Genomic DNA, 25,302 nt, shown 5'->3' on the forward strand with positions numbered 1-25,302 from the left:
TAAGTGTTGTCCCACAATGCTCCTTAGCGGGTTAGTTTCAGGAATTCTGAGTCATATCAAGGAGAGTAATCCTGGTTTCTGAAAGAGGGATATTTCTCTGATCCTTATTCTGGTTCAATTAACTGGCTGAGACTTTTGGTATAGTCACCATATCATGTACTTCTCTAAAGAAAATGTAAAACAAAAAAAAGGTATTGTGAAACGGTCCCAGTGATCTGCCCCACTACTGAATGGTAGCAGGCAAGTTTTCAATGCCAGTGACTCTCATCCCATCCAGTAGTGCCTGCCAGTGACAAGCAAAATCCTGATGTGTTGGACCAGATCAGGAAACATGGACCTGAGCGCAGCCCTGTCATTCTCTTAAGAAAGGAGGAAGAAAATTGCTCACTTGTTGGGTAACAGAAACAGTCACTCCACTCAATAAACCAGTACTAATTGAAAATGTACTTCTTTGCAAAATACTTCTTGAAATAGATGTAGTCTGTCCAGCAGAGCTAAACCAGGTAAGTTCACAGTTATTATCTTTCACTGTCATAAGATTGACTGTGTTATTCCCTTTAAAGGAAGTCATTGTCAAGATGGGTTTCATTCAGCTAATTTTTTTTTTTTTTTTTTTTTGCAGATTGTTAGGGAAGTACCCAAAGACCAAGCTTCCAACTTCATGGAGGGATTACACAATCAAGTGTCTAACTCTGAGAAGAACTGGCAGTAACATGGTCCACAACTTTAAACACCTTAATACCTGTCAGATCAGCAGATCCCCAGAAGAAAATACAAATGAGATGTGGGGGTAGTTTGGAAAAGTAAATAACATGAGTGCCATCTCCATATCCTGAAAATGTAGATATGGTTCATAAAGAGTATCACTGTATGGGAAAACCGTCTGGCATCTCAAGTCAAATGAAAACAGCTGTTAGTCAGAGGAAGGCCCATTGCCAATATCAGAGCACATATTCTTGGCAAGCTGGCTTAGCTTTGCCAAATCAAAACACAGGTCCTGTGACAAATTATGTCAGCCACAATTTTCAGTCTCATCTCACCCCAGCAGCGCTTGTGTTGTTTGTCTTAATTCAAATAAATAGTCAGAGCAGAGGCAATGTTAGACAGTGTGTGTTCTGGACACATTGTGACCTGTGTGTTTGTAAGGGGCAGCTTAAGATAATGTTGCCATTGAAACTGACTGAACCTTCTGTACTTCAAGTTAAGGAAGCAGGCCAATAACTTGATCAATTTTTTGCCATTTTGATCTCTCTGGTTTGGACAGTGCCTGACTATTGAATACACATGTATTTTCTGGACAGACATTTTTACAAAATCAAGGCCCACACTCAAGTCTGAAAGTAAACCACATGAACCCAGGTCCAGATTTACAGCCCAGGCCACAGTTACTGCCCCAAACAAGATCCTGATGTAGTTCCAGGGGTGAGGTTTGACTTTGATTCAAATATACTATGGCCCAGGATACAAGAAAATGCATATATAACTTTTTTGTGAGTTACAGCTTTTCTTGGACTTTTCCATTGGACAATTAGATGTCATCCTTGAACTGTGTGCTGAATCTCCTGGGTCTCTTTCCAGTTGACTGATGTCCAAGAAGGTGCCTGGGGGCATCATCCTTAGGTACCCAAACAATAAGTGTAGTGGAAAATAGAGTGCAAATAAAGTTCAAAAGAGTGCAACTAGGGGTCAGCACTCACAGCAGCGTTATAGGCCTCTCTCAGAACCCAAAACAGTTCTTCCTGTACCTTTTCAAGGTCATTTACCAAATATGGAGTTGTAATTCTCCTATGTTTTGTGTCAAGTTAACATCTATTCCCCCTGTTTCTCAGAGATGTCACAACTTGGTGAGATGCACCTGTGTGAGATAGGTATGCCAGTCTGAGAGAAAGCGGCTCTCAGCCTTTGACATCCTATGTGCTTATGTGTCTTTTAATGCTTCTTACATTCCATGTCACTGGTTTTAGCTCACTTGCAAGTGGGATGAATACATTCACAGAACACTTTCTCTTGAGTGAGTCCATTATTTTCAGAAGTTCCCACCACAATCAGCTATTTGCAGTGTGATTTATTCTAAATGTGTCCAAATATAATGACCACAAGTGAAGGTTGGTGCAGTCAGTCAGTAAATCAAGAGCTTTGCTTAACGCATCTGGTCTCTCCTCACCACCACAGTTAATGATACTGTGACTGCCTCACTGAACCTGCTGCTGAATGGCAGTCACTCTTGCAAAAGACACCCTCAGTCATGAATGACACCTTAAGATACCTGAACTTGAGGCAGCTGCTCCGTACAGCCAACTGCTTTTCTAACCATATTGGCTAAGGCAGTCAAGGCTGAATCCCCAGCTGGGCAAATGGACAAGTGCATCAAGCCCCCAGACCCTCAGGGGGTTCACCATATGGCCGATAGTCGGTTAGAATTTAATAAACTGCTAATTAAGTTTGTCACTGTGTGCACCACTAAAGCATATTATAAGCTGAAATTAAGGTGACACCTAAAATGGGGTCCCAATTTTATAGGGATCCTCAGTTAAAAATTTAATCAACTCTAATGTTATAATTACTAATTGGAGGCCAATGTTTTCTGTGTCTGCAGTCACAAGGGTATGCATGATGTAAATTTCTTCATTTGCCAAAGTCTGCAAGGATCCGCACCCCAACCTGTGTGTACGTCTGCAACCCAAAAAATGTTTCGTCCATCATACGCATGTACATTTCCAATTCTTGTTTCTATCCTTGTTAAGTGGTCACACATACTGTTTCCTTTTTTTGACTTTTGTTATGATACTCAGCCAAATAAAACAAGCAAAGGAGCTCTTCTTGCTGTCAGAGTATCAAGTTTTCTAATGCACATGTGTGGAATGTGTCTGCATACGCATGTCCTGTCTTGGAATATGATCAGAGTTTAAGACATCGCTTGGGAGAAAATGGAACCTCTTGCCCTGGAGACCCCTGGCTGGTTAATCAGGAACTGTTAATGTAGTAAGCATTAGTTGGATAAAGTGCAGTTTATATTTACCAAATGGACAGTGCAAAGTCCAGGGTCATTAATGTCAAATTTGTATTAATTATCCTCATTTGTGCCTGAACATTACCCTTCCCAAAATAATAATACATCATCAGTACATTGACTAACTAAGGTCTGGACCCTCTTGGCACCAGGTAGGCAGCACACACAGAGCACACATAATTTTAGACATAATAGGTAAAGAGGTAAGGTAGGTAACAGTAATTGCTGAACGTAAAAAAATCTGCATTATTTATAGGAGTTAAATGAATTAAAAAGGCTAAAGTTTATGTGGGACAGATCGCCTTACATGACCTGCATTTCCGACGGTGGCCACAGCGCCAAATCAGAGCGCGCCTTGAGCGCACCGCAGGCACAGCAGCGCACAAACCTGGCGCTGTCCTGGACGGCACGGGTTAACTGCGCCTGCGCTATGTAGACCGACAGTGTCGCTCCGCGCCTACTGCAGCTGCAGCTCTTGGTGCTCTTCCTCCTGGCACAGCATCACGTTTGTACACCACAAAGCTGTGCTGAGCCCTGTTTCCCTCGAGAGTTTCTGCTTCTGCATGGACAGATGCGTGCCCAGCCATTTTTCCTCCTCCCGCTCAGCCATTGTGGCTCCTCTGCGAAGGACATCGTTCAGGCTCCTGTGGCTGGTGAGTACGTGAAGATATGAGCGGTTGGTTATTGTGCAGCAACAGCAGCTTCATAGGTCATGGTAGCTAGCTTGCTAACGTTAGTTGTCCCTTTCTCCGGCCTTCCGCAGGAACGTGGCCGACCACCTCCCCCTGGTTAGTTTTCACTCGCAACCCATCTGTGATATGTGGACAAGACTGAAAGAGGCTATGTATATGTGGTCGGGTCAGATGCCAAGCTAGGAAGCATGTGTTGGATCAATGGAGCCCATGTGGGAAGCTCGTTAGCCTGAGGCTGGAGCTTGTTAAAACGATACTGTGTGTGTGTGTGTGTAAGGATAGACTATTATTATTTTTGTTCAACAATATTGCTATGTTGGCTCGCAGTGTGCTTAGCATTAGCAAGCTAGCATACCCCCCAATGTCTACTGAGGGTGGCTGTTTTTTCCTTTCTTCTTTTCCTTGCAACGGTGTCGTTCCTGCGTGTGGTTTAAGGTCCACCTGATGTTCGGTGGCTTACTGAGCTCGGTGTCATTTCCCTAGTCAAATAATACAAGCTGTACGTAAACCACTCCTCCTCATGCATCTGAACCTCAATTGTTCAGGTTTAGAGACTTAAGTGTATGTCTGTTGTCGGACAGCAAGTTTACAACTATGAAATAATACTGAATAATTAAGAGAGGGGTCCAAATATTACCTAAAATGGGTGATGTTTTTAAAAGAGGTTAACCTTTAATCGGACTGTGTAATGAATGTATGGGTGGTGCATGTGAGGAAGCTGAAGAACACTTTACAGTTAATATGAATACATGTATGAGAGCTATTTAACCTGTCTCTCAGAATTTAAAGTCACACATGGATGTTCTTCAACTGTCTTCGGTTTACATATTGTGGTATAAGATATATCTGTGCAACAGGTCATTTTTATTTCACCTCAAAATTATGGAGCATCTTTGAAGTGACACACACACACACTGGACACAGGAGGAGTGAGCTTCACACCCAAAACTGTGTATCATTTAAACCAGCTTCACCTAATGTTTTCAACCTTTTTCTTTGACATCAAGCTTCTGTGCCACACCCAGATAGGCTTAATTGAATAATCATTATTCCTTTGTTTTGTTACTTGTTTGCTAAATACTTTGTCATACAATTAATCCTTCAATATAAATGTATATTTAGGGCTAGAGTTTATCTCCTAATATTGGGCTCTTAGTGCTGATGTTGTTACAGTTTTGTGGTGCCTTAATGGCATTTTGGAGCTTTAACATTTGCCCAAATTGCAAAATGCATTTCTCACATTCACTGTGGCTGTTATGTTTTTAAAACTGACCTGAAAACAAAGCTGCACAATAATGTCAAAGTCTCAGCAGACTAAAACTAACCTGTGGTGACGAATACTGGTGCACTTCCAGTAGCTGCTTCACAATAAAAGCTTTGCAGTGCCTCAGTGGAAACATTTTAATGTGGTATTAGCTATGTCATATTTATACATAGGGAAATTTTTTGATTTTCACAACTGTCGGTGAAGGTTACTTCACTAAACACGCAGTGAAAGTCCATCAAATTAAAAACATTACCTTCATGGAAAATGTTTGTGAATTAAGCATAGTGTACTGGAGAAGAGTTGTACAGCATGCATCACTAAGCCTGCCAGTGGAAAAAAAAATTAGACTTGGGAGAGTTCAAAATAAGGGGGGTGGCTTGTGGTGATGCCCATAATACACAAGTTACTCGTGAGTCAGTGTGGATTGATACATTTGATCAAATGGTAGTTTATCTATTCTGTGAGTCAGGAAAGTGACACGTGTTACACAGTGACATCACAAATGCTTTCTATGTGTGTTGTGCTTTAGGCAGAGCAAAGAGAAAAGATATCAGAAACCTTTATTTAGTCTGTCACAATGGTTTAAAAGACTAGCTACGTTTGATCTCATAGGACATTCAACAGAGTAGAATAAAACTTCTTGATTACTATAGACAATACACTGGATGTATTCTTTATTCCATTACTGAATAAAATCCCCAGCAAATACACAGAAAATATAATAAAAATAATGTAAAAAAAAAATCTTGTGATTAAAAAAACATGTATGAAAATCATCACATATCATAGCAGTGACAAAGTACCAATTATTAGTTAATGTTGTAAAGAGGGTGTGTAATCTGTTGTTTCATTCAGATCTACATGTATTCCTGTGTTACAGTGATGTGTTGTTTAGTGGACCAGCAGAATAGGAAGAAAAGGAAATCACCCCTTAGTGTTCACACATTATTAACATATAACGCCAATATAATTAGCTGATTGACTGTATTTGTGGTAATATGTTATTTCATTTTGATGTACCTACCAGCAGTGGTGTACTTGCAGCCACTGTTCCAACAGTTTGTTGACATGTCTACAGTTCGTTTCACCAAGTGGGAGATATTGTCGCTGTCAGAAATTCCCAATATCTCCAACTCGGAATTGCAATTCAGAGGCTGGCGTGAATGTTTTGTTTTTTTTAACCTGACCTATGGTGGGAATCATGTGAGACCACCAACTATGTGTACCATTAAGAATGATAAAGGTGTAAGTGTTCCCACCCTAGCAGGTGCAACAGTGCTTACAGCGTTTGAGTGAGATGTCAGTCAAACAAAGACCCTACACACCCAGACAGTTCAGAGAAGATAATCGGGAACAGATTTAAGAAGAAAACACTTGTAGGTGTACCATGGGTGTGTAGGGTCTTGTCAGTGCTTTTCCAGTTTCCTGCATGACCACACACGTCTTGCCACTTGATTTTTCTCTAAAACACAGCTAAGACTGTCCTGCTTTGGCCCTGCCCAGACATGATCACTGTATCACAAGTCTGCATTTTTTTTTACCTCTACTGTGTGGATAAAATGGAAATGCACCTAGTCATGACACAGCTAAAGCATGCTATACAAGTCAAGGAGAAATGGGGTCGTAAATCTTCTGCTATGGGATGTGATCGAGTTTTGCAGAAGAGCCTGATGGATTTGATGACTAGTGGCAGACAGGGGGCGATGACTTTACATGTTGCAAATCAGGGCATCCTTTAGGTGGACTCTGGAGACTCTGGGAGAAAATTGAGGCCAAGGCAGCACTGACTAATCATGGCATTTTCGGTAGATGGCTTACTGGTCTAAATTTAGGGCCCTTTGAAAGGGACCTGGTAAGATATTGTACCAGCCGGGCCATGTTGGCTAAAATCTCACAATCAATATTTTGTCTGAATAGGAAATTTGGTAATGTTTCACTGCACAAATTATATAGATTGTCTTATGGTTTAAAATTAATTGACAATTTTTTGTAAAGCACACAAGCTATTTTTCTCTTTTTTGTGTTCCTTTTGCTTTGCATTAGTATCCATGTTTAAAATGAGTTCTGGTGTATACAAGCATGTTATTAAAACAAGTAGAAAGATTTTAAGTTAAAAAATGTATCCTTAACATGTTTGCAAACTGAAAATTTTGACTGTCTATTTTCAGTTAGTGACATCGCTGTGTATGTCGTTTTGTTTTACAGGAAACTGCCTTGCTTGACCACAACAACTGGATTGCCTTGTACATGTGGTTCCCATGATGCTGGGGTTACAGGGAAATACTTCATCCTCCAAAGTGTATCGTTGTGTGGCTTGTTCAGCCACCTTCACTGGACTGGCCTCCTTGCTAGTACATCAGGCGACCCATGCAAGTGCACTCTCCAAGGGTTCTACTCCCACTCCACAGCCTAACATCAGCCCACATGAAACACTGTTTGCAAGTATGGACCCATCCAGTGAGCACCCCTGTCCACCAACACTTTTGCCTGAGAGCCCTTCGCCTTCTTTTTATATTTGTGATTGTGGAGAGGAATTTCAGGACTTCAGTCTTATGCTGGAACACAAGCGTTCACATATATCTCCAATTCAGCTACTGCAGCCTCTAGATAACAATATTGTTCTCTCAAGTGGAAAGGGATGTGATCAAGCTTTTCCCACCCAGCATGTATCATTTAATCCAACTGTAACCCAGCCAGGTTTGGTCCTTACTTGCCCCTCTACCTCAAGGTCCCCACCTGTCGACCTGCCCACATTAACAGATCATAAAACCAATGTAAACCTAGGGGATGGCATTGCCTTTGCAACCACTTCTCAAGGGCAATGTACACCCCCCCAGGATAACAGTGAAAAACAACGTAACAACATGTTGTCCACAGCAGAGCAAATACCAGAGACTGTAGAGGACATGCATTTCCAGGACAAAACTAATTCTGTTTTCAGCATTGAAAAGAATGACTCTATGCCCAAAAACAACTCCCTAATGAAGTTGCTGGCATCAGCGTACATGAAGCGCTTTTCACCTATTCAAAACAATAACACAGTTACCCCCAAACAAGAAGTTGTCCCTGTTAATATAACTTCAGTAGCAAAAACTGAGGTTTCCCCGATCAACGACCTCTCTATTGCACAGTTGAGGCGACTGCTTGCAAAACCTGGTATAAAGACAAAAGGTCCATCTATTGGCAGAATTCTTGAGTGCAGTAAGAAAAGAGTTGTCTCTTTGACCAAGACTTTCTCCCCTGTTGTGGTTCTTGAAACCCGTCAAAAGCTCATGGATCCAATGGGTAATGGTACGTATGGGACATATCAATGTGGCCGCTGTCGTAGGGTCTTTGAAAACTTGGACAAACTAACAGAGCATCATTTCTTGCACAAAAAAGAAAGGATTAAATGTTGTCGTCGCTGCAAACAGCTGATCATTGGGCGGCTACCTTTACGTGACAATCACGTATGCCCTCAGTTAGGAAACAAGAGCATACAGCCATCAGGTTCGTTTAAGAACAAGTTACCATTTTCCCAAAAAATAATGGCATTCCATAGGCTCAACAACACGAAAAAGGTCTTCTTTTGTCCATTGTGCAAGCACAGCTACGCACGGAGGTGGAACCTTAAAATGCACAAGTGTCAGGGCACAGGCTCAGCCCTCTCTCAGCAAGCCAGTCCCCCCATTCAGAAAATGATCGTATTGAGATCAAATAGCACAGCTAAAACAGACACAGATGTTATAGCTGAATCTCAATTTTCTAAGAGTATTGGTGTAGGAACTGAAGTAACTGGTCGTATCAAGGTGGAAGTTACCTCTTCGAACTCAGACCAGTCTGCAGTTTCACAGTTGGCCTGGACTAATCCAGCAAAAAGTTTTTCACCATTCTACCCCAAACCTTCAATGATGGAGCAGCACAAGGATGCCTCTCTGAGTGGAATTTCACTCCAGCAAGGAGAGGAAAACAGCTGGGATTCAACACCTGTTAATGATGAAGATAAAAATGAAGGGCAGTGGACAATGCCCTTGGATGATGAAATGGAGGTGCTGAGTTCTGCAGAGAAGGCCGGTGATGACAGAGAGGTGAAGACATCTGTGTCAGTTGGACATGTGGAGGCGACACCCGCTAGCTTGCGCTACTTTGTCAGAGATGGTGTAAAACGTTACCCTTGCAACAGGTGTCAGAAAACCTATAGTCGGGCATCTACTTTGAGGCGTCATCTCCGACTATGTGGGTTTAGGCCACGTTCACTTGGGACTGTAACACAGAGTGGTAGTCATGGTGCCATTCAACTGAATGCAAATAGCATGAAACCAATGTTTGCTTGTTTTGTCTGTGGGAAGACGTTTAATCGCAAAGATAACATGATGGTTCACAGTAAAAAATGTCAGTTGCAACGAACAATGGCAGATGTAGATAGAGGGACTGGACAGCAGAGTTTGTCAGGCAATACAACAGATTGTCAAACCAAGGAGGACGATGGAGGCAACTGGGGCATCATGTCACTGCCCTCTGTACTTCCAAGGAGGGTGACGTGTGAGTGTGGGGTTGGATTTACATCTCCAAGGCTTCTCCTGGAGCATCTGCAGAAACATGCTCAGGAATCCTACACATGTCCGACTTGTGGAGAAACTGTTAATTCTTGGGCAGACTATGAAGTTCATCTGCAGATTCATATGCATCCTCATCACCAGCTGCTGAAGGGACTGCAACCACAACGATCACAACCTCTATTACTTCGATTTCAGCAACAACCAGCTCAGCAGCAGCAGCCGCCCCAGTCAGTGCATCAGCCTCCACAGAAACAACCACGGCCAGAGCAGTTTCCAAATCCCACAAAAAAGCAGCAGCGGATTGTATGCACACGGTGTGGCAACACTTTTGCCACCCGCTGTTCCCTTCGAAGGCATATATCTTGGAATCGATGCAAAGGTGGACGGGTTACAAATCTACAGACAAATCCACTGAAAACCTACCACTGTTCTCACTGCAACTCTGACTTCCCAAACACAATCAGTCTTACATTTCACCAGAGGAGTGGTGCTTGCAAGCCTGCCATTAAGCCTGTGCGTTGCCCTGTTTGTCTTCGCTGGTTTAGCACTGTCGACGGTCTGCAGAAACACCTGCTTACACACAAACAGTCTGAATCATATCGTTGTGATGTCTGTCAGGGAACATACCCAAACCTTAAATCACTCAAAAACCACTGCAGGAGGATTCATCGCATCATGGCTGGAGACATTAAGCCACAAACACAAGAACAGCTGACTTCTCAATGAAACTAAAAAATGTGTAACATGGGGGTGGTGCATTAAGAACACAGCGCATCTTGTTATAGTTTGTTCCTTCCTTATTTGCCAGTTGAACTTTACCTGTTTTTTACTTTCAAGAAAACATTGTACAGCTGCATAAGGTGGTGTTTTTTAAGCAACTCTTAGGAGTGTGTCATAGTTGCTTGCCACTGTAAATCAAAAGCTTTGATATAGTATACATTTTAGCTCTGTCAAGTCAATGCCTATATTACATAACGCCATTAGCCTGTAAATGTTTGACTATTTGGTAACCAAACTTTGATCACAAAGGTTGTGATATAGCTCGTTGTTGTTCCTGGTGTTATTAAACTGCTATGTGAAACATGTACATTACATCTTTTTGTGTGATATGAGATCTTATATCTTCCTTAAAGTCTTTGAGGCAAAAGTGCAGGATTAACACAAGAAAGGGTTTGTTTTTTAATACCATGTGTACAGAGCTATGTTTTAACATGAAAATTATGAGTGGTATCACAATGACCATGGTTTATATTTCTCCAACTTAGGAGAATAACTGCAGTTAATAAAGCCTAGAAGTGATAATTTTACAACTATCCATATCCTATTGTCCAACCCTTCAGATGGCTTCTAGTTTTTTAGGTATTTAGACAGATGTAACATCTTTATTACTATGTAATTTTCTGTGTGCACAAGATTTTGTGTAGTTATTATTTACAGATGGATGTAATTTAGAGCTACTTCACAACTCCAGTGTTCATTTTAGAATTAATTTGACATATTTCTAAGTTGTGAATGGGGCTTGAGCAAAATGATTAATGAAATCAAGACTGGATTACTAAGCAAACAGGTGCTGCAAAACTTTGGGGGTCCCAAAGACTCCAACATTACCTTGTCAAGTGATTTTTGCTATTTTATTGAAAATTTGGAATAATGCACCACTAAAGCAAATCAACTGTAAGGATAAGGGCCTTAAAGTGGTTCCTGCTTAGTTACTTAGTTACTAAGGCTGTGTCTTAAAGCAAGTTCATGTGTCAAAACCCAGTTTTAAGAGCTACTTTATCTCATTTTTGTGCTTGCATGTTGCATATTTACCCAAATTGATGTATTAAATCAAATGACCACGGCCAGTCAGTATTCCTGCATAGTAAAACTGTACAAGTTGCATGGAGAGTATGAGGAACAGGGCTTAATTGCAGCCCCTAGCAGGTTAATCAAGCCATGGTCTTTTATAACATTTGTTGCCACACAAGTCTGTCATAAATGCAAATTAACAGTAAATATCCAAGGGGACCTAACATTACTTCAAAGTCGGATCTTAAGGAAACCTGAAGCAAAAAATTTTTTATTTTATTTTTTTTATAAACCATAGCGCTGTTGACTGATTTATACATTCACTGTAATAGCATCCCCTATTTATTGAATCTAAAGATTAAATAAAAATTTTGTACAATCAGTTTGTCATACTGTCAAATAAAAAATAATAGTCATGTCAATTTGATCAAGGACTAGATATATAGTGCCAAAATGTAAAATGTGCACCTAGAGGTGCTCTGAAACATCTGTGTTTCCATGGCAACCGAGGCAATTGTCAATCTGCTGATGAGGACTGTGTTGAAAGCTTAAACAAGCACGACTAAATGGAGCTTGAGTTGAGAACTGTCTGTTTTCATGTTCAAGATTGAAGTGTCAGCTTTGTGTCGAGACTAAAATTCACCCACTGTAATAACATTAAAAGTGAACCAGGACCTCCACTCGATAGGTGTCAGTATGACGACGCAAGCCCTGACGTATCGCCGTAGAAATGCGCCATCCGCAGAAGAAGAGGGAGGTTTTTTTTTCGCTTTGGTGTGGCTAGTAGGCTAACTGCTACCTACTCGTTAAATGCCGGCAATTTGGCCCGATTCTGAATGTATCACAAAGAGACAATCGACCAGTTGTTTGCGGTTTAATAGGAGGACATGTCAGAATATTGATACGGCGCTACTTTGATTTCATGTGAAAGTAAGCTAACGTTATTGTCTATGAGCTAATTGAGGCTAACGTTAGCATGATAGGCTTTTAGCATAGCAAGGTAAGCGCGCTTTCAACAAACTAACATTATAAATTGTAAAACGTGTCTCGCTAAAGCATTTTCTCAGCCATTTACTTGTATGGAAAAATGTTCAGTAAATATTATCATCGTATTATTTGGTTTGGTGACGAGTCTACGGTGTGTATTTAACAAGCCACGGGGTGTAAAGTGAGAAATTACTTAGTAGAGTTCAGCTGGGTTCAGAAGTTTTTGCCAAAAAACGATAACGAGCAAATAGGTCATTTATTTATGTATTTCAAAAAAGAGGCTATACGTGATGTTGTAAAATGACAGCCCTCTCTTCCTAGCTTAGCATGCAGTTCCCATTAGCATAGGTAGTTCCTCAGAGCCAGATTGTATCGGTTACCATAAAATAATGGGGTGTATCTGATTTGAACATTTGTCCAATTTACTTAGGCTATTTTGTTTATGATTATATTAATTCTAAAACTTGTCTCCATCAGCAGGAAGGGTTCTTTGGAGGGCTCTGCATCATCAGTGAACACATCCATGCCTAGCCTGATCATGGAGGGAGGACAGCAAAAACTGCAAAATGTCCTGGAGGATGGATTAAGCACAGAATTGATAAATGCTGGCCGGTTTTGCTTCAGCTGTGAGCAAATATTTTCAGATCGAAGAAGCCTGGAGGAACATGTATGTTCTGCTGCAAGTTACATCTGCTCCTGTGGAACTGAGTTTACCCAGTACAGTGACATGTTGGAGCACAGCACGACACATGAGCCTGGGCACCAAGTGCTTGATCACGAAACAATAAAGAAGCGCAGAATTGAGAAGCGCATAGAGGAGGAGGAGAAGCTAAAAAGATTACAGACAGGTGAGGTTGTCTGGAAGGCACCTAAAATGAACAATGTGGCATCAATTTCTATGCCAGTAAATCCTATGCTGCAGCGACCCATTTCATCAGGTCCTTTGCCAGTTCCCATGCAATCTTCAAAGATTTCACAAGTGCCTGAGTTGTACCCCGCTGTGTCACAAGCATCATTCCTCTCAAATCCTGCCACCTCTACAACAGACATGCAGAATATTTTTGCAGGTGTAGGTGCACCAACAGTGGATCTTTGGACACTTTACCAGCCAGTCGTGGTGATAAATACGGTGCGCAAGTTTAACAAGAAAAAGCCATACACTTGTGGTAAATGTGGGCAGTGTTTTGTGACAAAGACCTCTCTCATCTCCCACCACAGCTCTCATGTCACAGACAAAGTTTCTGGCTGTATAGGATGTGGGCTGCTGCTCTCCAGCAAGAAGGTAGTGCCTCGCTTCCATGTTTGTAACTCACCCAACACTGCTACCAAATTCAGACTCATTACTGCAAAACCTCTGAATTTCGGTAAGCCAAACAAAGCCAGCACACATAGGAGTCAGAACCCGAGTGCTCAGGAACCTCAGGTCCCTTCCTCTATACAGCTAAAAAGGCAGAATCCCAGTGTAACCAGTAAAGGCATACAGACATCATGTGTCACTTCCATCCTGCAATTGAAAAATCAGAATATCAGATCATACAGTAAAAGCACTCAGGGGTTTCGTGTCACTCCACTCCTGCAGACATACAGTCGAAATCCCAGCACATCCAAGCCTTATACCAATGTCTCCCTTCTATCAAAGAATCAGAGTCCACATCTGAGTGCATCCACCAAGTCAAGTGGTAGGGGGCTTTCTTTCATTCCCTCCTTGCAGATGAAGTCACCCACAAATTCTGCATCAGGCGTATTGAGCAAACCCATGCAGATATCCTCTGCAAAAAATGGGTTCACATGTCGAGTCTGTCAAATTCCTTTTGAAACTGCTCAGCTCCTTCAGAGGCACAAGTGTATCAAAGCACAGGAATTCATGGCACAGCAAGTGCGAGGTGGCAAACAGCATTTCAGACTAAAGAGGGTGACACCATTGGTAAGCCCAGTTCCTGTTCAGATGAATGGTGACTTAAAACTGGAGGTTCCATTGGCTGGTAACATAAAGAAAAACCAGGTTGTGGCTGTAAGTCTGGACAGAGGTCAAGGTGCAGATCCTGTGAATGGGAAACCAGGAGTGAAAATGGACGATGATGATTGTTACATCGTTGAAAGCGGACCAGACAAACCTGCTGAGATGATTTACCAAGTAACTTCATCTGTTCCTATTATAACTTGACAAAACCAGAGAGCCACTTCCAGTTTGCATGTGACATTTTATGTTAATTACGGACCAAGTGCATAAAGATTGCAGTCACCCGGTTGAACCGCATCCACTGATTTCATCACACAGGAACACAATGTTCCAAACTACTTTAAAAGACTTATACGTGTGGGATATATAGTGACAACTAACATGCATCTTATTTCAACTGGATTCTCACCAGTACAGTAAACGGCCCATATTGACTGTTGACACAAATCTAAAGTTGTTGCCCCTGCAATGGTTATAGAAGATGTAAATCGATAATGTTCATTATCAAAATGTATGTTCATGGCTTACTTATGTATGATGGGGTAACCAGGTACTGCATTAAAAACCTTTTTTGTTTTTTAAATATGTTTTAGTATGATCAGAATGTGTTGTGAGGCTGTGGAGCTGACCACGGTACCATGTGTGTTCTTACCAGTTTTAGCAGACTTCAAGAATACAGTATATGTTGTATTAAACTATATTTTCAAACTCACTGTGTGTGTGTGTGTTTATTGGATAATGCAGCCTGCTATATTATTACTGAGGTTATTCACATGATAAACTGACTGAATTTATAGTGCTTTTCACCCGAGCAGTGCAAGTATTTAAACCAATCACATGTAATACTGTAACAGGTAATTGCAGTTTATGGTGCCTGACAAGTACAGTAGATAGTACACAAGTACAGTAAATGCAAGTGAGATTATAAAAGTTTTAGAACTCCCCCATTTTTAGTTTTTTTATTGAAAGTTCAGTAGTTCAAGTCCTTTGAATAACCTTAAATGACACAAAAATAAGCACTAAACTGCCAAAGAAAAAACAAAACAAAGGCTAAAGTCAACAAAAACTGAAAAATTGTATGAATTTCATAGAATATGGGCCTTTTCAGGCATTAAGAAATTGGTTAACTGACCACTTCCTTGCAGCAATAGAAGTAAATTAAGTTAATGTATTTCCAACAGGTGCCCCAACTTTTGTTGATGACTTAGAAACCCTCTGTCTGTACAAAGGTGGTGTAGGAAGAAACAGATGTACTACATCCTTTGATACATTATTACGACAATAATGTACTGCAGGAAGTAGTGTTGTATATTGCAATCAAAATAGAAAAAAGGAAAGGAAGACGGACTGGTTGGTGAGGGGTTCATCCGACAGCAAGATAACTATAACATGAGAAGAAAAGAACTAGATGGAGGATTTAAGTGATGGGAGAGCAGCTTTAACTCCAGATTAAAACCCACTGAGATGGTGTGGAATGATCTGGACAGAAGGTGAAAGCAAAGCAACCTGCAAGTGCAACACACTTGTGGCAACTTCTGCAATAGTGTTGGGACAAACTTTCCATTGTAGAAATAACGTCATGAGTTTGTTCAGAAGCTGAATAAGTCAAAAATTTAGATTAACAATAATTAGTTCAACAAGATGATTCCATGATTCCTTGTTTTAAAATCTAAATTTTAGCAGTGTGTGAATGTAGTGATATTTGAATTGCTGGCAGAAAAACGAAAGAAACATGACAAATCAACTTGTGTTCCCCAAATTCGAGTTGTGCTTATCTAAACTTCATATGAACATTTTTTTCTTATTATTATTTAGAATTATGCATTAATTATTTTTAGCAATTAATTTGGTGCCTCATTTAACATCTTTACTCTAAACTTCTGATGATGAAAGCACCTTTTCCCCAGTGATGTACTCGGGTCTATTGTCTGTGCCACCAGCAGGGGGGGCCGTTTCAAAGCAAAAACAAGGCGCTGTTGTGTGTCCATTTATGATGAGGTAAATATCAATGGCTGATATCCAAATACGTGCATGCGGCGTTCGCGTGCTGTTTGTGAGCATGTAATATCAAAATCTTATGCGAGTAACAGACACCAAACACTTTAGGGTGGAAGAACTGAAACAGATACACATACATTTGGATGTATATTGTCGGCACATGTGGCACTGACCCACTCTACTTAAGTTTGCAACGGCAAAACCAACAAGAGTGTCAGGCACATTGTTAATAGTTTATATACCTGCAAAATCTACAATTGCGGTTGTAGAATAACTTTTCCAGCTTCAGAGCTGTATGTCCTTAAACTTCACATGCCACCAATACATCTATCGCCAATAAACCCCCTCTTCTGTGTCATGTTTGCCACTTTTGAAGTCACTTCTGCTGAAGAACCCGTAACTCCGAAATTTCCCACAGCACTTAAGTATCCACTCTGTGCGCTCGCCGTGATTGCCACTCTTCGGGCTTGCTTTGTGCGTGGATGTCGAGTGGCTTACTGCTGCTAACTGCCCTGAAAAGAAGAGAAAGCCAGGTCCACATTGACAGCTCAGCTCCACGCCTAATGTGCGCTTGTAAAGAAAAAGTGCCAAGCAGCAAAGTAACGACAGAGCATATGTTAGCTTTGAGCTAGCCAGTAGCTAGCTTGTGGAGCAGCGGTCAGTGCATGGCTACGCAGACACCAGTCTTGACTCTCTCCCACGCAGGCAAGCAGTTTGTGTTTACTACCGCCCATCACATTTTGTTACAACTGTTGCGAAATAGCCTACATACGTTTTAGTAGCTATGCAGAGAGACTCATGAGTTGACATTATAGTTAATGGTTGGGTTAGTGTGGCCTGTAATGTTGAATAACCGCAGCTAGCAATCTGGCCTACCGAAAGATAACGCCTACATTGTTAGTCATGCTGCTCGTAGCTTTTAATGATAACTGATAGCTGGGTGCTGAAGCTGTCGGATTGGCGATAGCTGTTTAACATATATATATTATGTAGTTCAATGGGACTCAATTATGTCTCAGTGGGTTTGTGTGTTAGTATTGGTAACCACAGTCAAAAGCCATTTGCTCCTGTGTGTGCATTAGAGATGATGCAGAGGAGATGAAAGGAGGGCTGACTATAGCAACCACTGTGTATCTGCACAAAACCAGTGCAGATTATTTTTGCATGACCTTGTTATGTGCACCTAGTGCTTTTCAAACTGCAACACCACACTTTGAGCCTTGGCACAGAGCATGTTTTCAGGTTCAGAAGTGGTATCTTTAAAGTGTATGTAACGTGTGACCTGTTGTGAACAGCTGTGGGGTCTTGGCATGGTAACTCACCCTAAACTCACAACTTTTCCCAGTTCATGTCATGTCCAAATACTTTTTGACATGTACAATTTTGAAGTTTGGTTCTTGAAGCTAAATTTCATCATTGTGATTCATTGTATGTGTATTCTAAGCCGAACATCCACTTACTGTTGACTGGATTGAGAAATTTTGATTCTGTGTAGTATTAATATAGTTCTATCATATTGTGAAGTTATTTGGTCCTGCATTAAAAAACTGAGTGACACAGATGATAAATAAAGCTTCTGAGTGGAAAAACACACCTTTTAAGATATTTTTACTATAAATTTTCACAAGAATGATTCTTTTAATTTCCTTGAAACTTATTTTTTATGGGAAGGTGTTCATATTCATCACTCACTTCTTAAAATTTAGTAGCAAGTTTCTCGTACTTTTCATTGGCTGGAATGTAATTAGCCCGTGAGCCAAGTCCTGAAACATGCATGTCCCACGCTCTCCTGTACACTCAGAATAACTTGCACACAGGGAGGGCCAGTCGGTCCAAAATCTCCCATAGGTGTTCAACTGGGTTGAGATCTGGTGACTGTGAAGGCTGTACCATATGATTCACATCATATTCATTCTCATTCAGTGACCCCTTGTGTCCTAAGGGGGCATTTTTCATCCTGTTTCTCAACTAATTTTTCACATATTCCTTTTAATTTTCACCCATTGTATTTGTACTATGTGGACTTAAAGGTTTTCTAGCTCCTTGGATGCCGATTGAGCCTGTTTTTCATTGGGGTCAGGGAAGTTACAAGTTACAGCTTGTAATGGTTTGGTTTGTTGGATTGCAACACACCCATAACTATATAAAAGAGTGCAATCATAATTCATGTCATCATTCGTCAGTTTGATGTGATACCTGCTGTGTTGGAAAAAGCCTAGAAAAAGAAGACAACTATCATAAGGCAGACTACGCTAATGGAAAAGTTGATCTTTCAAGTTTGGCTGAGTTTTGCAAGAGCAATATATCTTAAATAAAATGTGAGTCTGCAGCTCAGTGAGACAGCAGGCTTCTCTCTGGTTCAGATTTGCATCGTGCTTCACTGTAGACACCTTAATCTGTACCTTAATCACTGATGTGAAAGAGTCAGGCGGCTTTATTACCTTTGAACAGTCATAATGCAGCCAGTACCTTCTAAGTTATTGTGACAAATTAGCATAGCATGCATCGTATTCACAATTTTTGATTTTTTTTTTTTTTTTTCAGCGCGGGAAAATTACATTTTAGTCCAGGCATTGTGAAGTGACAGCATTTTGCTGTAGGAATACGTGTCGCTGTTTTTTATGAGTTAAAACCTCCTTGTCACTGTTTAATCCACAGACTCTTGACATGGGGAGTAAAATGTCCTTCAGCAGAGGAAGCAGTGACCAAAATACAGTCTCTGAGTTAACTTCTGTGACACCTCATCCTCGCAATTCCATTCATGCTCCTTCGGACTGCAAGCAGGTAGCTAGTGAGAAAGAGAAATAGACATATCCCCCCAAAAATTATGCCGTCTGTTACAGTATACAGCATAATCTTTGGAGTAACTTTTTTAAATGGAATATGGGTGAATGTCTGCATTAAAACTTCTAAAACTGAAGGGCTTTGAATTATAATGTAATGTTTATTTTGGTCCTATGGCATGTGAAGACTGTACGTAAATTGAACAACAGATTTAATTATATATTTTGACTCTTTGATAGATGTATTTATTTGTCTGGATATCTATATTATTGAACAAATTATAGAGACATTAACATTTATGTTCTTTTGTTCTTGTATGTTTTTATTTTTGTATATATAAATATATATTTATATATATTGTTTTTTTCTTTCACAGATACCTGAAGATAAGAGTTGCAGTGAGGAAGACCTGGACACCAGGTGGGGAGAGGAAACGAAAGCAACCGAACTGACTGAAACTGCCCCTGAGTGCCGCTCATCGGTACACCTGGGGCCTGATGGCCATGTTAACTCAGAAACAGAAAGAAGAACAAATAGTCAACAGAGTGAGTGCATATCATCACAGTTAGGGATGGATGCAAAACCTCAAGAGACGCCTGTGATTGTGTGCAGCTCAACAACAGATAGTCATGGACAGCCCATGGATGCCCACAGAAAACGCGGTCGCCCTCGTAAAAGAAAACCTCTGTTGACTGAAGACAAAAAAGATCCAGATACTGCTGGTCCTGATGCTGTTCAGCACAAGGAGATCAGCACCACAATACCTTTGCCAGCATGCTTAGAAAAGCACAGCAGTGGTGATATGCCTAACACTGTAGATGGTCCTTTAATAAGTAATTCTGATCCTCATATTGTTTCTGATTGTAAAGTAAAAGGCACTCTGCAAAAAAGAAAAAGAGGAAGGCCAAAAAAAACAGAAATCACATCTGCAGCTTTTGCTCATGCTAATAATATGAACAGTCTTGTACGTAGGCTGAGGAGTAGAGGAGAGAAGCAACCTTTGACACAAGATGGAAGCACTGAATCTGGTAGCAAGGTAGACCCCAAACGAACTGAAATGACTCCTCCAGAAAGTAGTCACGCATCCAACTTACCAGCTGTTAAAAGAAGAAGGCCTAAACTGGCTGATCACCAAGTTCCATCTAAACTGTCCAGACTGGATGATTCCCAGGAAACCTTGTCGGTGTTGAGCAATGACACAGGCTGTGTGGAGGGAGCAGAGACAGATAAGCAGGTGGAACTAAATGCTGACAAACAAGAGACTGATACAGATGGAAAGGAAGGCCAGTGCTCCCCACAGTCTGCAGTAGGTCAAGAGCAACAAACAGAACTAAAGGAAGGTGCATTACCACAAAGAAAAGTGTGTTCCCAAGCAGCAGCTGAGCCTGAAGTTACTCCTTCAGAAGATTTAAACAGTTTAAACTTGGCAGGTCCTACTCAAAGTGATGAAACTAAAACAAAACAATCAGTGGACATGAATGACAGCAAGGAGTCACAATCAAAAAGCCCCTTGGACTCTCCAAAGAACTCTAAGTTGCAGAATACAGAGGCATCTGTTACTGATGTCGTAACATCCTCTGAGGAAACACCTAAACCTGTCGGGAGCCCCCCTGCTGTGAAAACTGAGAATATAGAGGTAGAGCTGAATCATTTAAATCCTGTGTCAGAGTCAAACACTCCTAAATCTTTACAATACAGTGCCAACACCACAGTTAAATCTGAGGGTCCCAACAGTCAGCGAAACATTTTCAGGCGCAAGAGAGGCGGCAAAAGAAGGAGGAGAATAAATAATGTGTTGTTACCAAGCGAGCAACTTGTAGAAAGTCATGAAAGCGGAACTGAAACTCAACAAAAAACAGACAGTGGCAACACGGATAATCAGGCAAATGCCAACACAAATCTGACCAACACTAAAAAAGGAGGTAAAAATCTGTTGAAATGTGGTTACTGTGGTCGTACATTTAAATTTCTGTCTCAGTTCATCATCCATCAACGGATTCATACAGGGGAGAGACCTTTCAAATGTCCTGAATGTGGGAAAGGTTTTAGCAAAAACTCAAACTTAAATCTTCATCTCAAGACGCACAGAAAGAGCAATATATATCAAAAATGCCCTTTTTGCAAGATCAAATTCTCTTGCTCTGAGTATGCCTCTCATATGCAGATGCATGCACATGAGCTGGATCAGGACTCCGAGAACAAAAATTTAGAGAAACGGAGCAGAGGGAACAACCGTGAAAACAGTGAGGGACTTAATACCCCAGTTTCCTCAGAAAAGAGAGAAAGAAAAGTGTGTCAGTACTGTGGTAAAACATTTCCATTTCAGTCTGCCCTCATAAGACATGTGCGTGTCCACACAGGGGAGAAGCCTTATAAATGTGATATATGTGGCAAAGCTTTCGGTCAGGCCTATTTCCTCCGCGTTCACGAGCTGACACACTGGTCTGTGAAGCGTTACAACTGCACACGCTGTGAAAAATCATTCACTCATTATAGCAATGCAAAGAATCACACATGTAGACCTACGGGAAGCGGCGACGACTCGCAACCCAACAGACGCGTAAAGCCTTCCCTAACGTACACGTGCCACATCTGCAAGAATGTTTTTGACCATTTGCAGGAGTTCAACAGTCACATGCGAGCCCACACTGGTGCCAAGCTTTATCGCTGCTTGTATTGTGACAAGCTGTTTGGTGTGCTTTCTGAATTTAATACCCATCGCAATCAGTGTAGAGGAGAGAGAACCACTTCCAGCTCTGCGATAAAGGAGGAAGAGACAATGTCTTTAATACAGTACACAGTGCCTGCTCTAAGGTGTTCGTCAGGATACAATTCAGCTTCTCCCCTCGCAGCTGCAAACTGCGAAGAGCAGAAAAAACAGACACAAACCAGCCGCAAGAAACGCTTTGCTAACGTAAAGAAACCGTTCCAGTCCACCGTCATACCGGCTCACCATCTCTCACACCTCGTGTCAAAGTTAAACAAACTAGATAACAGATCTGACCCCAGGAAATATCTATGTCCAAGCTGTGGGCGACTGTTCAGACACATGGGCAGACTCAGAGCCCACATGCTGACCCACGCCCCGGGTCAAAGTTACACTTGTGCCTGTTGTGGTAAGACTCTAGAAAACTGGAAAAAACTCTGGCATCATCAGAGAGTCCACCGACAGAGACGCGGCCGCTTCACTTGTCCTCAGTGCGGGCAAGGTTTTCGGTTTGTAGAGCCTTACAAAAAACACATGAGCGAGCACCCAGACTTCCAGTGGATTCAGGTCAGACCTAAGAAAGTGTTTCTGCCTTATCAATGTGAGCAGTGTAGGTGCAGCTTTAAGACTCTAGACTTGCTGTTCAATCACCAGCTCTGCCATTCCTCAACACAAGACACGCACAAGGACTCTGCTTTCGATTTATCCATAGATGATCATAGTACACAATCTAACAAGAAAACGTTTAGCCCATCCACAAACAACCATATAGTAATATTACGTCCTGAACCCGGGGACAGCAGCTCTCCTCCGAGCCCCTTATCCAAACATCCAGACCCAACTCCTCAAGCATCGCCGCTAGAGCCCATGGTTTCTTTTGTCCAAAATCAGGGTCTTGATTTGGGTAAATCTTCCTTGTGTCCCAGCAGCACACATTTAATCCAAGATAGAGAAACCAGTCACGACAGAGTAGCTGAAAATGCACTTGGAAAGCCCATTACACCTTTGAGAACTGTGAAAAGACATGCAAGCATATCAAATGAGGGGTCTTCAGATGGCATTAAGTGCGCTGTGTGTGGTAATGCATATCCTGACATTTCAGACCTTTATCACCACTATTTGCAGCATGCTAGAGGCCAGGTGTAATAACCTCAATGGAGATCTGGTTCCTCTTCTTTATGTACATCAACTGTTTTACTTTAACACAGGTGCCCTGTAGTCCTAGAGCAGAAAATATAAAAACATTGTCTGTTACACATACCTGGAAAAGTTAAGGCAACTCCATTGATTTGAAAGATTTGTTCAGTTGTTTATTAAACCAATCGTGTGTCAGTTTCCAAATTATGAAGATATACACTGAATGTACAAAATAATGAGGCTGTTTGTTTTCATGAAGTTCATTAGGCAGCAAGCTTTCTTTGGTTTCTTTATTTACATTTCTGCCAATCAAAAAGATCAGAGGAGATGTAGATGGAGGGAAAATGTAAAATTTCTTAAAGGGCGGAGGGGGCTGCAACCCTACTCCAGCCCCAGAATAATATAATTGGCTATTATGAAAATGTATTTGAACACAGAAATTGTACTGTACTTAATTGGGTGATTATAAAACACCAGAGTTCAGTTAACAAATATTTATTTTTTTATGAGTGAAATAACCACTGAAACATTTTGAATCTTCATTCTTTTTCTTGTTACACTTCATCCTCCACACCTCAAATCAATAACTGATCAGAGGTCACATTAAATTAACTCATAAACTCCTTGTTGCCATTAAAGTTTTGTTTGGCAAAGTCGACAAAAACTAATTTTTCAAACGTAGCAATAAATTCAAGAGTATATATTAAATGTTCAGATTTTTCTCGTCATGTTGTCCATGAATGTTATGACCAATGAAGTGAAAAGTCCATATATAGTTTTACAATTTCAAACACTCTCCCCTCATCATTCTCGATGCATTAATTTACTGTATGAACAAGGTGAGTTTAATATCAAATATCAATATCATACAGATCTCTTCTTGACTATAAGTCAGTCTGTTACTCAAAAGGTTTCAGAGGATGTGTTGTACTGATTCCAAATTTGTTTTCCCCTGGTCTACAACACGAATGTGAGTGCCGGCTTCTGTAATGCAACATGTTTGTCAAAGAGTTTGCTCTATTGTGAACCTGTAATATGATGGCTGAAATCAAGTGATGCTAAATTTTCTAGACAATATACTGACAAATGCACATTCCACACCTGTTGCATCACGTGAGTTTGGTTGATCATCCATCGCTGTTCACTGCTTCTGAAAAACTACATTTTCCTTCTTCGATGTCAGGCTTGATTTTTACTGAATTCACAAAAAGATATTTCAAAAGATGTTTCCCACCTGGACACCCTGATCTGTTGTATATAGTTTTATGCTATAGTTGAAAACAATAAAGGTCACTTTTGTATTCACATTTGATTGTTCCTGTTATTTCTAGGTTAAGTTTTGAAGAACTTTGAAGATAACCATGAGCTGCTGCTGCTGCTGCTGCTGCTGCATCCCAATATATTCCTAGTGATGATATGATGCTGAAGACAAGAAGATATTGTTCTTAAATTGCTTGTTAAGAGAAGTGACTTGTGATTGAGCATTTTAAATACAGTGTGTCACATTTAATACCTGTACACTAAAAGAATAGGTTTATTCAATTCAGAGTTAATTAAAGAGCTGTTTTAATGGCCCAAGTCCATGAGTTTGAGTGCAATGTGTAGTGCTCTGCCAAGAAGCCAAGCAGATGAATGAGTATTGGGTTTTATTTATTTATTAAAAGGATATGCACTCTCCTGTCTCACAACAAATGACTGTAAAGTGACTTTAGTTGGAGGACATGGTGCTGCGGATCCAGGAGTTGTAGTTGCAGACCTTGGCGTAGACTCCAGGCTTGTTCCTCTGTGCACAGCCGTAACCCCAGGACACCACACCCTGCAGCTGACCATTGCACACCACAGGGCCACCAGAGTCACCCTGATAGGACACAGATAGAAAACAAGATGTGAGCAGAGGTGTTCTGAAGTTTGCTGCGTCCACTTGGAGAAACAGTGATGAAGACTTTAGCTGGTACCTGGCAGGAGTCCTTGCCTCCCTCCAGGAATCCAGCACAGAACATGTTGGAGGTGATCTGTCCAGGGTAGGAGCTCCTGCAGCTGCTGTCGCTCAGGATGGGGGCATCCAGACACCTCAGGCGATCAGGGTAGTTGCCTAGAGAAGAGGAAAAACAGGATGTGATATTGTTAATGCACTAACTTCTACCAAGTTGTCTCTCAGATATGTTTGCAGTGATTTACTGACTTCCAGAGCTGCTGGTGTTGCCCCATCCAGAGATCAGACAGCGGGTGCCAGAGCTGGCGCAGCTGGATGGCAGGGAAACGGTGCGGACGTAGTTGTTCAGGGTGGCGGGCTTGCTCAGCTTGATCAGCATGATGTCATTGTCCAGGTTGCGGCTGTTGTATCTGGGGTGACGGATGACCTTGGCAGAGTTGATGAACTGCTCGGTGCCCTCGTTGACAGCGATGTTGTGCTCACCAAGACGCACCTGGA

The 25,302-nt window shown here is 41.2% G+C and overlaps 4 protein-coding genes across 9 annotated transcripts in view; 3 read left to right on the forward strand and 1 right to left on the reverse strand.

Moving 5' to 3' along the window:
• Positions 1-3,345: 3,345 nt before the first annotated feature.
• LOC111664982 (uncharacterized) lies at positions 3,346-11,680 on the forward strand. 2 transcript variants are annotated; one of them, XM_023419822.2, is made up of 3 exons: positions 3,346-3,663; positions 3,774-3,798; positions 7,175-11,680. In XM_023419822.2, exon 3 carries the CDS (start codon positions 7,228-7,230, stop codon positions 10,231-10,233), a length of 3,006 nt encoding a protein of 1,001 aa, XP_023275590.2. In that variant the 5' UTR covers positions 3,346-3,663; positions 3,774-3,798; positions 7,175-7,227; the 3' UTR covers positions 10,234-11,680. The 2 variants fall into 2 exon arrangements, with proteins under 2 accessions (XP_023275590.2, XP_023275589.1); XM_023419821.2 differs by lacking the exon at positions 3,774-3,798 and having other exon boundaries at positions 3,347-3,663.
• Positions 11,681-11,845: 165 nt separating this feature from the next.
• On the forward strand, positions 11,846-14,957 carry LOC111664992 (uncharacterized). 4 transcript variants are annotated; one of them, XM_023419835.2, is made up of 2 exons: positions 11,846-12,298; positions 12,763-14,957. In XM_023419835.2, the coding sequence occupies exon 2, from the start codon at positions 12,809-12,811 to the stop codon at positions 14,447-14,449; it is 1,641 nt and encodes a 546-aa protein (XP_023275603.1). In that variant the 5' UTR covers positions 11,846-12,298; positions 12,763-12,808; the 3' UTR covers positions 14,450-14,957. The 4 variants fall into 4 exon arrangements, with proteins under 4 accessions (XP_023275603.1, XP_023275604.1, XP_023275602.1 ...); XM_023419836.2 differs by having other exon boundaries at positions 12,766-14,957; XM_023419834.2 differs by having other exon boundaries at positions 11,847-12,228.
• Positions 14,958-16,687: 1,730 nt separating this feature from the next.
• Positions 16,688-24,178, forward strand: LOC111664981 (uncharacterized). 2 transcript variants are annotated; one of them, XM_023419820.2, is made up of 3 exons: positions 16,688-16,948; positions 18,902-19,027; positions 19,404-24,178. In XM_023419820.2, exons 2-3 carry the CDS (start codon positions 18,911-18,913, stop codon positions 22,878-22,880), a joined length of 3,594 nt encoding a protein of 1,197 aa, XP_023275588.1. In that variant the 5' UTR covers positions 16,688-16,948; positions 18,902-18,910; the 3' UTR covers positions 22,881-24,178. The 2 variants fall into 2 exon arrangements, with proteins under 2 accessions (XP_023275588.1, XP_087033688.1); XM_087177562.1 differs by lacking the exon at positions 18,902-19,027.
• Positions 24,179-24,502: 324 nt separating this feature from the next.
• LOC111665016 (trypsin-3-like) overlaps positions 24,503-25,302 on the reverse strand; it is a 1,619-nt gene continuing 819 nt past the window's right edge. The window contains exons 4-6 of the mRNA XM_023419870.2: positions 25,054-25,297; positions 24,827-24,963; positions 24,503-24,729 (exon numbers count right to left, since the gene is read on the reverse strand). Of these exons, the coding sequence (XP_023275638.1) occupies positions 24,580-24,729; positions 24,827-24,963; positions 25,054-25,297 (531 nt within the window). The 3' untranslated portion in view covers positions 24,503-24,579. The remainder of the gene's footprint in view (positions 24,730-24,826; positions 24,964-25,053; positions 25,298-25,302) is intronic.

The sequence above is a fragment of the Seriola lalandi genome, unplaced genomic scaffold (genome assembly GCF_002814215.2).
Source record: "Seriola lalandi dorsalis isolate HSWRI2012SDOR001 ecotype SW California unplaced genomic scaffold, Sedor1 jcf7180002054609, whole genome shotgun sequence".
Taxonomy (NCBI): Eukaryota; Metazoa; Chordata; class Actinopteri; order Carangiformes; family Carangidae; genus Seriola; species Seriola lalandi.

Coding starts and splice junctions, on each gene's coding strand:
- LOC111664981 (XM_023419820.2), top strand. CDS start 18,911: ATGGGGAGTAAAATGTCCTTCAGCAGAGGAAGCAGTGACCAAAATACA. Junction 19,028..19,403: donor CTCCTTCGGACTGCAAGCAG/GTAGCTAGTGAG, acceptor TTTCTTTCACAG/ATACCTGAAGATAAGAGTTG.
- LOC111664982 (XM_023419822.2), top strand. CDS start 7,228: ATGATGCTGGGGTTACAGGGAAATACTTCATCCTCCAAAGTGTATCGT.
- LOC111664992 (XM_023419835.2), top strand. CDS start 12,809: ATGCCTAGCCTGATCATGGAGGGAGGACAGCAAAAACTGCAAAATGTC.